Below are 14,982 nucleotides of genomic sequence, written 5' to 3'. Positions count from 1 at the left end.
CGCCTTGATTATCTCTACGACAATGCTCTGAGATTTTGCCTTAATCGGAGTGGATAGAGTAGCAATTGACGATCTTCCTTTCCTAGGTCAATGGATCAACAAAGTACCCTGATTCTCGGTTTCTGATTCGAGCTCATGGGAATGTGGATGTGAGTTGGTTTTGCTGAGCTTCTTTATGATTCACGGATGCCAAAGTATGTAGTGCGAGAAATACTCTTGGATTCGGGTGCCATTTTATGATTTGTGAAAGAGTTGAGAAAAAAATTCGAATCATTGGTGTAGAGCTTTATGATTTTACGTGTATTTTTTCTACCATTAGAAAAATCTACAAATATTTCAATGTAGATTCTAACTTCACTAGAGAAATTAGATCTCATGTTCCTCATGGTAGTTATCCTCTTAGAAATATTGTCATGTATAGAATTCTTACAAATTGTCTTAGATCTGAAGCCATCTCTAAAAACTGACATCATTATTTATGAGGCTAAACTTTTCTAGGCAATAAAGACCAATATTACTTTCTCTTTGTCACGCATCATCTTCTTCCACATATAGAATAATAAGGAAAAGTCAAGGGAAATTGCTCTATGGTTCATTGATCTCGAAGATCTTTAAGCATTTCAATGTTGAATTTCCCAAGGGGTTGTGCGAAAAGTCGATTCCTAACTTGTTTGTTGGGGAAAGTATGATTCTAAACATGGGTTACAAACCATCAAAGGAAGGTTGGAGAGATGCAAATAATAAGCCTGTGAAGGTCGGAAATGAAGATGATGAGTTTGCGAGAACACTTCTGACAGCGACACTTGAGAACAAAGAAGTATTGAGCAAATTATTTAGAGTGGAAAAGCTCAAATGATTCTCCTAGCCCCACTTTCGGTGATTCTGCGCCTCCCCTGAAAAAGAAACAAAGGACTAAATCCTTGAGGAGGATTGAAAGTGAATCTACTAAGGAACAGGAGCGGATTGGTGAAAAATCTACTGTGACTGAGAAGTACTATTGATTAGGATAGAAAAAGAAAAGGAGAGGAGAAGAAAATTGAAGAGATGAAAAGAAAGCAGCAAAGTTAGAACAAGAAGGAGAAGGGCTAGCTGAGGCCGAAAGAAAGATTGCAGAAGAAAGGCCGACTAAAGCTACCAAAGTTGAAGAGGAGGAGAGATTTGAAAAAGAAAAGTGAGATGAGCTTTGGGATGATTTGCTTAATGATTGCTAGTGATGATGAAATGGATAATGAAGATATCATTGCAAATCTTGTTGGTCCAACACCTCTAGAATGGATATTGGTAGAGACAACTGAATCAATTGCAAATAGTGCAGAAACTAAGATCCATGAGCATGATGAAGTTGATATGCATGAGGATGCTCAAGCTTAGGCTGAGTGTCAAGATAAGAAGAGAGATAAGATTCCTGTTGTTGCTGTAACTGTCGATACCAATGCTCCTAATCTTTTGAGTTTGTCGAAGGAGGTAAGGGAAAATCGGGTTTTATTACAGAATGATATGAAGTCACTCCAAACGGAGTAAGGAAGATGTTGGAAAGAAAATGTTTGTCCTTGAGAACATCTTGGGGTAATATACGAAGAAGATAGACGAGACTTTCTACAAGCTATAGTGCTATAGGTTGATTCGAGTGCCCTTTGATGCTTTTGGCAATAATGACAAAGATGACAATGCTGATGACAACACCAACAACCCCTCCATGTCAAAATGAATTTGGTTATACTTTTTACAAAATTATTGGGGATTTGGTTCATGAGATTGATGCCAACTATTTTAAAATTTAAAATTTTAGATAAATGTGTAGTTCCCTATTTATTTTAACACTCTCCCTCATGTCTAGTCTGGTTTTTTTTGCCTAATACAAGATTCGTCAGCATAAAAATTTAATATGTACGAAGATTCCATGAAGTTCAAAGTAAGTGAAATCAATAGCACTATAAGGTGTCGCTCATTTGGCCAATAGTGAGTGGAAGTATTCTGAATATTCCTTCGACAATGAAAGGTTTGTTCTTATATCCAAACAATAAAACCAAGCTTGGTCTCAAATTCATCAAAGAAATTTTCACCGTCATCTTCATTTTTCCCTTTAAATTTTTTTTAATCCTTAGCAGTAGGGCTAGAAGTAGCCATTGGAGTTGTCTCGACCACAGCAATTCTAATTTCCACCACACTAGGAGTAGAGGGTACTACAACTTTTTTAAGGTGAAACCTAAATAAATTTAGAACCAACCCTAGAACCTGTGACGAGAATATTATAGGTGGAAATTGTTCTGACGGATAGATCAAAGGTTTCAAATGGAACATAAATGGAATCCAAAACCGCTTGTCGCGACCAATTTTTTTTCGGGGGGGTGAACCACCTATGGTTTGGCTAATGGATTGTTAAGCCTAGGCTTAACTCGGGCTCTCCCAAGCCCATACCAATTCGCGACTTAGGTTCAAATTTATAACATGCAATTGATTTTCAATTAGGAGTCGCCACTAATCTATTTTTGGTGGGTCGATTAGAAACCCAAGTAAAGTAATGGGAGATTTACTTTACTCCTACGAACTGAGACTATGGAGTACAGGGGACTTGATTACGCTAGATTTCTCTAACGCCCTTTCGGTACCATTTCTCTTATTTAAAAAAAAGGTTTTGCGGGCAGCTTGAATTGATTTTAAACTAATTCCCTAACATGTGAGGTGTTCATGCAGTGCGCAAACCACCAATTTAACACCCAAGTAAAGCAATAAATAAATTGCGGGGACTTACCTCAAAGCAACGAAAGCATCGCAATGTTAAATTAAAATCCACATCAACAACCCTAGATATGGTTTCTAATTAACACGCAATTTTTGTTTTGTTTTCACTTAATTAATGAAAATCATGCAATATGCAATGCAATATTAACTAAATGACCTAATTCTAATGACATGTAATTTCTAATTAAATGGGCCTAGCAAAAATCACTAAATGACGTGCATAGTATGAACCTAATTCTATAAAACATGCACATGATTTTTATTTTCCTAATAAGTATGCAATCTATCATAATATGTAATGACGTGCAAAAATGCCCTAATTCTAAATTTTTTATGAAATTCGAAATTTAAAATTGCCAAATAATTAAACGTGCAATTTAAATTAATGAGAAGAAAATATGATATCCTAAATTAATGTTTTTGGTCTTTTTATTTAAGAAATTCGAAATAAATTTCCTATCCTAAACATGCAACATAACATTAAAACCAGTAACATCCTAACATGCATTTAACCTAACTCAATTATTTTTTTGGGTTTTTCCCTTACGGAGCAATCAAATAAAGGCATCGAGAATAGCACTGCAACAAATCAAGCAAGATATCATCCATGTCCATTTAATTTTGGAAATAAATTGACGAATCGTATCTCGCGCATGAGATCGGATCGGTCAATTTTTAAATAAAAATCACGAATCGTATCTCGAGCGTGAGATCGGATTGGTGATTTTTCCGTGCGATTGCGGGTCGTATTTCGAGCATGAAATCGGACCATCAATCATATGCACGTTGCGGAACTCAAGTTGCGAATATCATGGCATATCGAGAATTTCCATCATGTGCACCAATGAATATATCAAATAAGGAAACAAAATTTTCAGAAATTAAAATAGCCAAAATTTTTACCTATTCCAAATATTTGCTTCCAAATTTGGTCTTCGAACGGCGGCCAGCTTGTGATGACCAACCATGCTTCAGAGCAAGCCGGCAAGGCATCTCAGCTTGGGATGCTCGAGCTGGTAATTCATGGTGTGGTGCTCGGTTGACAGCAAAATCAAAACAAATGCGCGGCAAGGAGCAACGCAATATATAGCATTAAATAATTAGACCCCAGACCCTCGAATCTCCTTACCGCCGGCGTTTCGGCTTGACTTGGTGGACGTCGGGCTTGCTGAATGCACACAGTAACTATAGAAATCCCTCGGCTTTTTGATCGAATTCTGGTCACTCTGGTGACAATATTCTTTGAATATTCAACTTTGACTTTCATAGCTCCAAAGTCAAATTTTTGACTTGCCTACCCTTACGGTCCGTGGATATCAAGTAGAATAGCTGCAACAAAACTCGAGCGAATCGTTCAAAGAAAAGAAAAGAAAATATAACTTATTATAACCCACGTCGGGAAAGATAGCTCTGTGGCAAAACCGGTTTGGTCATGCAAGAACGCCGGGACAGAGATCGATGAAATAGCAACCCGTCTCGATGCCGGGTCAAAGGACAGTGTCGCTCATCCGCACAACGACGGGGAGCAGCTCTACTCGGCGTCGGGCTTACGTCAGGAACATAGTCGCGGGACTGGATCAAGACAGCAGCACCTCGTCAGATCATGGAAAAGATCGGCACCACGGGCACCGGAGGTAGCCACGAGCAGAGGCGGTGATGAAGGGCAACAGCTTGCGTTGGGTTAGGTCCGCCGGGAAATCTGTGAAAGAATCGGGAAATCGAGAGGGCTTGAAACGCCGGGAACCATCTCGAGCCGCTCACTAGAAGCTGCGACTGAAAGCTGCTGGACGTTAAGGATATCAGGCACGTATTGGGCAGCGGATAATGGACAGCAGTAGATTCGGATAGCGCACAAGGGATTTTTCTCTCAATTCTCTTGTGGCCGTGTATCAATATGTGTAGCCTCCCCTGAAAGTTTTCTTCCTGGTTAGTGGGTAGTCAAGAGAAAATAAATAAAAAGAAAACCCAAATTGGAAGCATGAATCTGAAGCGATTCATGGGATCATGGCGGTGGCTCGTGATTGGATCGAACAGTGCAGGGCCTTCTCGGTCCGAAGCAGATCAGCAAGGCAGGGACGGCATCAACGAGGCAACAGCTGGAGAACAGATCGACGTGTGGTCTCACGGCAGCAGCGTTGTTGTTTTAGCAGGACCGGCAACGGGTCAAGAGAAGCAGCGGCCGCGTCATCTTAGCGGAAGTGCGGCAGGCCGTCGAGAATCGCTGTGGTGTTGCTGGAATCAATGCGGTAGAAGCAGGATGCGCCGGATGAGACACCAGAAAGCTGCGGAGTGGGCAAAGACCGGTATTGTGGATGTTGTTCTTGGAGAAGTGACTTCCGAGATCTGAGAACTGCCGAGAGATAATGTCTCCGATTCACATATTTTAATCTCTACAAATCTCCACTCGCTAATGGTGTCTCAAAGCTTCACTTCCTCTTTTTCTTTTGGTTTCTTCTTCTCCGTGCTTCTGCCGACTTCGGGCCGTGAAAGACCTCCAGAAAAACCTTTTCTACTCTCTCTTCTCAATGTGTATCTCTCTCAATGGCCCTGTATTCTATTGTGCATGGCCTTTTCTTTTTGTCTATTGTGAGCTTGCTTTTATAGCGTCCGACTCTGCACTTCAAAATAGGAAATATGAATATACTAAAGAAAACCACCTACCGACTTCCTTCTTTTGTGAGGTTTTATTCTTTTTCTTTCCCTTGTATGCATTGCGGATCCATGTGTCCTCATTGAAGAATATTTTTAAACATTTCTTCCCACGAGCTAATCCTTTCTTGCCTTTTTCTAATGTCTTTGTCCACAAGTTTACATTCACGCGATCAGCAAGAAATCCTTTTTCCCATTAGATCGTCCATTTTATTATTTTTAATAACTCACCAAAGATTGATCGAACATCGCCAAACTTCCTTGATTGTAATCGAATTTTCCAGATTCCGAATCTCACAAAAATGAGCTCGCATTATCTCCTCGAAAATACTGAAAAATCCACCGTCAATTCTCTATAACAGCTTGGGCTAATTTGCTCTCTCCGTGGGCTTAATCCAACTCATTAAATTAAAGTTCGAGAACTACCAATTCAAACATATTTGTCACCAGCCCAATGTAAATGCAAATTAAAATAAATGTACCTAAAACTATATGCTATGCGATTAACTATTTTTAGGGATAAAATTAATCCTAATTTTTTAATACGATAAATGACTAATTAGGTTGCCAAAATTTAGGTGTCAACACCGCTCATCCCTACTCTTTGATGGTAAACCAAGTGCTCTTATCGAGCAAAGTCTACTTGCCCCCTTCCTTTTATTCCCTTACTTGCATAAATATATGATCTTGTCATATTGTTACGATGGAATCTTTGATTGATAATATTTGTCACTAAAAATCCAATTGCCCTTCCATTTTTTAGATCACCCTTCCTCAGTAAACAATGCTCTTGTCCATTTGTCCCTATTTATCTCATTCTATCGAGCATACGTGTCGAGCTTCAGTCTGTGAATGAAACTTGAAGTTGAATCGAAGTGCCCGAAAGTCTGATTGCAAACGAGCAATTGAGGTTGGAAAAGGAAAGTCTGACGTTGACTTGTCTCGTATCATGTATTGTCGTTTTGAAAAACATAGGCAATTTTTTTTTTAATCCAAGTTGATTCCCAGAGTTGATTTTTCTAATAGGCTAGAGCAATCACGATTTATTAGTCTGTATAATATTTCCTTAAAGAGAATCACTAATTTTTTTTATGTGAATTGACTTTTGGAAGTTATGTCGAATTTGACTTTGCCCAATTAAATGAACTTCACCCACTAGGCATGTAGCTCAGTGGTACGAGAATTCAATTGGGTGGAGAGGTTTAATTTGAGATATAGAGTTCGACTTCTATGGTCTATATTAGAGCAAAAATCTTGAGTGAGGAAAAGAGAGTTAGAAAAAGACATAAAAAAAAAAAAAAAAAAACTAAGTGAGCTTCTTTTTGGGCTGCCAATCCAAGATAATATCATTATTGCTCAAGAAATCATTCAGTCAATGTGTAAAATGATGGAGAAGTGAGCCTACATGCTAGTCAAGATAAATTTGGAGAAGGCGTATGGAGCGTCTTTCTCGCTTAATTGCGGATTTAGTTGACAAGGGTGATTGCAGGTCATTTCAGACTCATCGAGAAAGTACGATAATATCTCATTTGATGCTTGTGGATGATCTCCTTTTGTTTGCTGAAGCCTTTGTTGATCAGAATGCAGTGTTATTTAATAGTGCCTTGACTCTTTCTGCAATGCTTCAAATCAGAAGGTTATTGCCAATAAATTTGTGTTCTTTGCTCTAAGAATGTCCCTCGGCACAAAATGCTCCACATATTAGAACTGTGGGAGGCTTCTCTCTTACAAGCAATTTTGATAAATGCTTTGGAGAGCATTCACTTTATGAACGAGTTACTCAAGGAACTTATCAGCTTATTAATGTGATATGAACGACACTTCAGTACTAGATAAGCCACATAAATGTTTATTTCCTATGTTGATGAAAGATTAGATTGGATCAAATTTGATTAGGAGAGTAATAACATGACACTTGATCTTTGCCTCCTTTTCTAGAAAAAATAAAAAGTGCTTGTTTTGGGTTTTGTTCATTTGGATTTTCTCTTCCAAATTAGTGAAGAAATTTCATCATTAGTATACCCTGAACAACTATTGTTCGAGCAGACGAATCTTGTAGTACATTCTTGTGTAGGCTTCTATGAGATGATTAATGGTTTCACGAAATATTCTAACGACAAAACATTATGTGATTTGTGCAATGTAATTGAGGATCTATAAATAATAAATGTGTTTGAATAACTCAAGTCTAATTGTAATTTTCGTTATATTACTTAATTTATATATAAACTTACACCACTCTTGCCGTGGAGTAGCTGAATTATTTTATTTCCTAATCATATCTTTATTGAAAGTGATTTGATTTTTCCATCCCGTGACTCGGAAAAGTTAAAATTCATTTTTTAATAGACATGACATTGACTAATGATTTAATAAGAACGCATCATCCTCGAGGACAAGTGTCATTATTCTATATTTCGTTCATCTAAAATTTCAACAAAATCACATTCATTTTCGTTGTCGTGGAAAAAAAAAATAAAGAAAGAAAAAAAGAAGAAAAAGAGCGTTCGGCTCCAGCGCAGCCTTATCCCCGTAACGGGTTCGACTAACCGGATTCCCAAACAGTCCGCTGGGGGAAGCTAATCCGATAACGCTCGCCTCGCATTTCCGCTCGGATGTTCAAACCCAAGCCACACCATCTTCGCCCCTCAAAAAATGAACGCCTGCACGACGAGCTTCTCCGCCCGGACGTTCCTCCACCGGCGCCGGCACGGCGCCGCCGATCACTTCGGCCGGAGGGCCGCCTTCCTCCGGCCCCCGCCGACGCGTAGAGCGCCGAGGACCGTTTGCATGGCGGTCCGTGCTCTTCCGACGAAACTCTAGGCTAACCTTTTGCTTTCTCGATCGATGTTTTGTGCTGATTTTGTTGTCCGAGAGCTTCGCCGAGCTGATGCGGTGTTCGGTTTTTCCGCGGTGGATGTGCAGGAGCCTTTCCTGATCAGGAAGCTGGAATCGGCGGAGAAGACTTGGAAAGAGCTGTCGGTAAGGTTATTGCTATTGCTTCTGGCTCCGCGAAGCTTTTGCGATCGTTGTGAATCGGCGAACTGCGCGACGCTTGCTTGTAGGCGCAGTTCGCGAATTTAGTTGTTTTCATCGTGTGTCTTGGGAGCGTTCGTGGACATTGTGGCTGTGACTAGAGATAAATTGCAGGTCAAGCTAGCTGATCCTGAAGTAGTCTCGAACCCTGGCGAGTATCAAAAGCTGGCTCAATCAGTGTCGGAGCTCGACGAGGTACTCCTCATACGATTTTTCTTCTCATATCGTGGTCAGAACTGAGTCCTCTATGTGGTGGTTTATGCTTTTTGCTGAGCATGGCGTAATGGCCCTGCTTTGTAGGTTGTTGCGACGTATAGAAGGTTTAAGGATTGTGAAAAGAATCTGGAAGACACGAAAGGTTCGCTTATCTGAATAAACTTTGTCGACCTTGAACTTTCTGATTAAATTTTCTGTTTTTCTTGTGTCGACGTATAGCTTTGGCAAAGGAGGAAGGTGATGGTGGAGAAATGGCCGAGATGATAGCTTATGAAATTGGTTCTTTGGAGAATGAGCTTAAGGAGATTGAGGAGAAGCTTAAGGTCAATACAGCCTTATTTTTTGTATCCTTTACTAGAGTTATCATTTTTTTTTTAATTGGTCATGGAGCAGTGATCTCATGCACCACTTGTCCCTGCGTCTACAGGTATTGTTGCTTCCAAGCGATCCACTTGATGCAAAAAATATTATGCTTGAAGGTAAATTATATGTTCGATCTAAGTAGCTTGCTGCACATTTGTTTTTGGGATGACTTCAAAAAACACTGGATGTTAAAGCTCATAAGAACCATGAATTGATGTCTTTGTGAAGGAGAAATTGGGGAGAAATCTCAAGGAATATATAAGTAACAACTGCAAGATCTGGTTGTTTAATCATACTTGAGTTACGTTTGCTTGTGATTTCACTCTTCTTATGTGGTGAAATCTGCTTCCAATAGTTTGTGCCATAACCACAGGGTTTAGGATGTATGTCAATTCAAGCTTCTGCTAAATTGACACTTATAATAAAAACACATTAAAAACAAATTTAGTGATCGTACATTAATGGTTGATATTTGGACTAAATCATCATTACATGTACTCTTGGGTCTTGTCTCTGTGACATCATTAACTACAGTAGATGCTATTTATTCAATCATTTTCTATTTGATGTAGTCAGCTGGAAGAATGTTATTTTGTCACAGTTACTGCAATATTGATAACTAATTGCAGCACACTATCTTTTACTGTCATTTCAGCTCCGTTATTAATTAGAAGTTGTTATATGGCGCTTGAGACCTTTGGTTACAGAATGTACATGGCCTTGCCATGTTATTTGGATAGCAACCAATCATAGGGTTTTATTGGTTGACCCGTATTAGATGTGAATCGGAACAAAATCCTACATCAAATAAGCAAAATAAAATATCTATATCTAGTTAGCTGATAGCTCAGTTTTTACTTCAGTTACGTTCAGAATTTACTTTTGCTTACTGCTACGACTTACAATTTAGAATAGCATTCTGTGTGTGGAATGTCTGAGATGCAGACCATTGTAGGTTTATGGGTCCGCAAAGGAGTGAAGTAATTCTGTAATTTTGAAAGGAAAAAAGCCCCTCCTTTTACAGCTGAATGCCTTTTTTAAAAATCACTGGTCCCAAGGTCGTATCTTTAGGCTTTTAAATTGATTTTACCTTTCTGTTGATGTTTAGAATGTCCAAAATTTAAAAATAAGAAGCTAAAGCATGAGTGCTGACATGAGGCATTTTGCCTGCAAACTCATCCTAAAATTTTCAGCCAGAGCATGTCCTGTTTTGTCTTTTAGTCTAGGGAGAGCGTTTAGGAAATTAGGTTTGCACACGACATATTCCCTTTTCAATATATGGTGTAAGGTTTGATTAAAAATTTTAACCTTCTCTCCTGTTATCATTTGAAGCTAGTTCATGTGCTTGGATGCTTCGGATTGTTTTCAAATGCTTGTCATTTTTGTCTTTTGGCTGATATATGCTCACATGTTTTGACAGTAACTTCCTCTTTTAATTTACTTAATCAATATCTCTACTTATTCTTTACTTAGTGAGGGCTGGCACTGGTGGAGATGAAGCTGGGATTTGGGCTGGTGATCTTGTAGGTATATGTTTCCTTGTTCATTTGGAGTGCACTCTCTTCTATATGTTTTCATATTCAAAACTTGATGCTCACTAAGAAGAATTCACTCTAAAGAGGTTAAATTGCTGGCATTAGATTCTTTATAGTACTCTGAAATGCTGTTAAGGAAGTACATCTGATAGGCTTGTTTTTCTTTGTTTTATTTTTTCTATTCTTTTGGTTGGTGGTTTTTTTTTTTTTTTTGGGGGGTTTGAGCTAGTCAAACTATTGTCTGAAAAAGAGTTGACTTTCGTGCTGCTCAATATTGAGTATCTTTTGTATTGGGAGATGAACTTGAATGGAATTAATTGTCATATCCGTGTGTTGGCTCTATTAGTATCTATGTAAAGTAAAGATTTTCTTACTGGCATTTCTTTTATGAATATATTTAAGCTGGACTGCTGTCTGCCTAGGCTAGGTAAATGTTGCTCTTTTTTATTTTTAATTTTATCATATTTGACAAGCTTTAGAAAATATGAAGTTTAGAGGTTTGATTTAAGTTGCAGTGCTGCAAATCCTGAAACACACTTTTATTCTGTGTGCTCTTTTGCTAAGGTAAGCATGTATCAGAGGTATAGTGAGCAGAACTCATGGAAATATTCCCCGGTCTCCTGTTCTGAGGTATACATTCTTCACTACCAAAAATTTGCGGTTTGCTCTGTGCTTTGTGGATATGTAGGCAATCTTTTTATTCTTTACAGGCTGAAAAGGGAGGGTATAAAACCTATGTGATGGAGATTAAAGGTAATCAAGTGTATAGCAAATTGAAGTATGAGTCAGGCGTGCATCGTGTTCAACGTGTCCCTCAAACAGAAGCACAAGGACGTGTGCATACCTCAACTGCTACAGTGGCAATCATGCCACAGGTAGATTTTCGTTTACTTCAACACTTGATAATATATGGTCCAATTTTTTGCTCATGTCAATGTTCTTCAATAACCTGTGGCAAATGTTGTGCCAGAGATACTCCTGTTATTTCAGTAGCTCATTGATATGCCTAAAGTTCTTTTGGTAAATGAGGGATGTGCAAAACATTTGAAGTTAGGACTCTGTTTAATGGGTTGCATTTCTTCAATTACTTGCAGAATGACTATTAATACCAGCTTTCTCAGTACTGCAAAATGTAAAAATACAGTTATTGTTTTCAGTAATGCTGTTGTGCTAGGTTTAGTTGGGCACTTCGGACTTGATATATGCTTGATGAGTTTGAACTTGCTTTCTATATATTGCTGTTGTTGTTTTTAAAGGGAGTGAATCGACTAATCTGTACCATATTTTGGATTAGGCTGATGAAGTTGATGTGGTTATTGACCCTAAGGATATTGAACTTACAACTGCAAGGTCCGGTGGTGCTGGAGGTACTTTTCAATAGACATCAAGATGAATAGTATTTTCTTTTATTATGATTTCCTCAGTCAAAGATTAGGCATTAAGGACAACAATTAGAAGATTTTGCTCATATTTACTTACTAGTGAACACCCTCCCATGTGTATCACCATTTAATGTTGTTTCAGAATGCTAATGTTTCCATTGATGGTACTTCTACTGATACAGGTCAGAATGTGAATAAGGTTGAGACAGCTGCTGATCTTTTTCATAAGCCAACGGGAATTCGGATATTCTGTACTGAAGAGAGGACACAACTTCGAAACAAAAGTCGGGCCATGCAGCTTCTGCGAGCAAAATTGTATGTATTGTCTACAAAATCAATTCACTACATAAAAATAGCAACTGACATTGTCACACTTGACCCTTTTTCTCAAATGCTATATTCTTGCCGTTTTGGTATTCTTTTTTTGGCTTATTAATTGAATCAAATTAGTTCTAAAATTTTTTTTTTTTTTGGGGGGGAGTTGATATTTCCTTCATTGGCTCTATTTATCTAAAGGTTTATCTCCTTGTTTTCATTTGCGTTCCAAAATAATATTTTTTGTGAACCTTGTGACAGATATGAGATGAAACTAAGAGAGCAGCAAGAGAAGATAAGAAGTCAGAGAAAATTACAGGTTTGGTAGATATGTCTCTGTCAGGTTGATGCGTAATCTGTTTTATTCTTTTGCAACTTCACTGAGAATGCGCTTCATGATTTCCATTATGAATTTTTAGTCAGCATGATATCTGTTTGCCTTTAGTTGCCAGTGGTAGATTCATTTATGAGTTGCATCTCTTTAGAATGCCACGTTGGGTAGTATTTCAAAATTGTTCTCTTTGTGTGCTGTACGAGTCCTTTTCTGATATATATGTCACGTGCAGGTTGGCACTGGGGCTCGGGCAGAAAAGATTAGGACATACAACTACAAAGTATGTGGTCAACAGTTCTGTCTTTCCTCTATTTTTTTAAGCAAGCTGTGTATATATGTGCCCCCTTTTGGGGATATTTGAAGCACTAGATGTGTCTTTTGTCCTTTTTAATTCTTTAGAGCACACATGAAATGCACTGTTTATACATTGGTCAACAAAATGCTTGCCTGGGATCAAGATATGGTTTCATCATAAGAATTCTGCACTTTGGTTCAGCCACTGAGATTCTATTAGTGGATATATGTTCGGTTCGGGTACAGGCTTTTAGGAAATCTGAACCGCACCGAACCAATAAGGTAAGCAACTAAACCAAACCGAATCGTGATCTGAACTGAATATGAACTGAACCGAAAACCCGGTTCGGTTCAGTTTTCGGTTTTTCGGTTTACGCCTTGCTTATTGGAACCGAATAGAATAAGAGGTGAGAAAGAGGAGAGATTTTAAGGTGGGCATTTAGTTTTTATTAAGAATTTCGGTTCAGAAATAACCCGGACCGAAAAAAATAACGGTTATCTTTCCATTATCTGAACCGATTCGAAAATGCATGAAATTTTGGTTCGGTTCAGTTCAGTTTCGGTTTCGGTTCAGGTTCGGTTCTAACATCCCTAGATGCATTTATTGTATCATGTTCTGGATATGTTTGAAAGGACAGTTGATTGTATAAATCTTGTCTTGCTCCATGACAGTAATTCTGAGGTACTATATTTTGTCAGGATAACAGAGTCACCGACCATAGGTTAAAGATGAACTTTGAGCTGATGTCTTTTCTCAATGGTGACCTTGAAAGTGCAGTCCAGGTATATTCTTGACAATCTGTCATCAGTTACTACCCCCTCCTGTTTGCGGGCTTATGGATTCAATAGCAATCCATGTCTTGTGAATGAAGAAGTTACATTGTTTTCGCAAAATGCAAATCATGGGCAAATTTAAACTCAATGATTTTGTGCAAGTATAGAACTATAATGTACATGATGGGTGCCACAACAAGCAATTTAGGAATTTAGTCATGTAAATTTGAGTCTCAAGAGGACGGAACTACCAAGTCCTAGCCTTTTGCTGGAAATTTTAGTATCCCACAATTGTTGGTAGTCCTGTGACTTTGAAATCTCTTAAGAAGGCTAAAAGTGAATTTGACTAGGATTGACATGATTCTCATGAGGATCTCACATTTCTCTAGAGCTGCTGCTAGAAATTGAGTTCCTCACCACAAAAACTCTCTTGCAGTCTTGCGCTGCGATGGAGCAAAAGGAACTACTTGAAGAGCTAGCGGAGTCTGTCACCGCTACTGCAACAGCCAGCTGAGTTCTGGTGTCTTGTGGCCATAGTTTTGGGATTATTGGGCTAGCAATCAACTGGAGGGGGTCTCCTTAACAGAAGATTGATGTTGTACTTATGCAGATGATGTGCTTCTGCTCCGCCATTACATGCCCCGGTAACATTTAGTTTATTGGCTGATGGCATATGTGTGCATGGAGTTTTACTTATATGTAAAGAGAATAGGGTCCATGTCTTGAGTTGGACAGTCGGAGCCACCCTCTTATTCTGTGTAACTCAACCTTCCATTCAATGAGAAGAGTCGCTCTCTCATGCTTCCTTCTTCTTCTGCTACTTCATAGTCTACTGAAGCCTTTTGACATTCTTATATGCAAAGAAACCAAATTGAACTTCTGGAAGCCCCAAAATATTATGAATGTTCAGTGATGAGACATCCCAGGATTATTGCAAAATCGAAGTCACATGGAAGCAGATGAATTGAGAGCTCGGATAATCCCTGGGCACCAGTCTCATGACAAGCGTAATAATGGCGGATTGAGAGGTCAGAAATTCGAAACCCTGACCGGCGGGAGATTGAAGCGTGGACTGGTAGGGTGGGGGATGAGGAATATCTGGTTGCTTCTGGAGTGATTGATATTATAGCGTAATGACCGAAGCAGATCATTAGACATGACGAATGCTTCGGCAGGTAAGGTTTACATGCGTGTCGTGTCTGTCCATGCTAGGAACAAAGATCTTCAGATACAGAGGCGACACCAAAAGATCATGCTTCTTGCCTTTCGTTTCTCGTTCAGGTTAGCTGATCAAAATCATTTCTGTGGGTTCTGCTTTTAAGATATCTGTCCACGACTACTT

At 38.8% G+C, this 14,982-nt stretch overlaps 1 protein-coding gene across 1 annotated transcript; it reads left to right on the top strand.

The window, feature by feature from the left end:
- The first annotated feature begins 8,003 nt into the window (after nt 1-8,003).
- Nucleotides 8,004-14,460, top strand: LOC104456817 (peptide chain release factor APG3, chloroplastic). Its single transcript, XM_010071675.3, has 15 exons — nt 8,004-8,187; nt 8,317-8,373; nt 8,542-8,622; nt 8,728-8,785; nt 8,863-8,966; nt 9,071-9,122; nt 10,480-10,529; nt 11,106-11,171; nt 11,252-11,416; nt 11,836-11,908; nt 12,106-12,238; nt 12,500-12,557; nt 12,805-12,852; nt 13,566-13,649; nt 14,077-14,460. The coding sequence occupies exons 1-15, from the start codon at nt 8,047-8,049 to the stop codon at nt 14,152-14,154; spliced, it is 1,248 nt and encodes a 415-aa protein (XP_010069977.2). The 5' UTR covers nt 8,004-8,046; the 3' UTR covers nt 14,155-14,460.
- Nucleotides 14,461-14,982: the final 522 nt, after the last annotated feature.

Source organism: Eucalyptus grandis, chromosome 7, assembly GCF_016545825.1.
Source record: "Eucalyptus grandis isolate ANBG69807.140 chromosome 7, ASM1654582v1, whole genome shotgun sequence".
Lineage (NCBI taxonomy): Eukaryota > Viridiplantae > Streptophyta > Magnoliopsida > Myrtales > Myrtaceae > Eucalyptus > Eucalyptus grandis.
The sequence above is the reverse complement of the archived record's forward strand: the minus strand, read 5'-3'. Positions and strand labels throughout refer to the sequence as shown.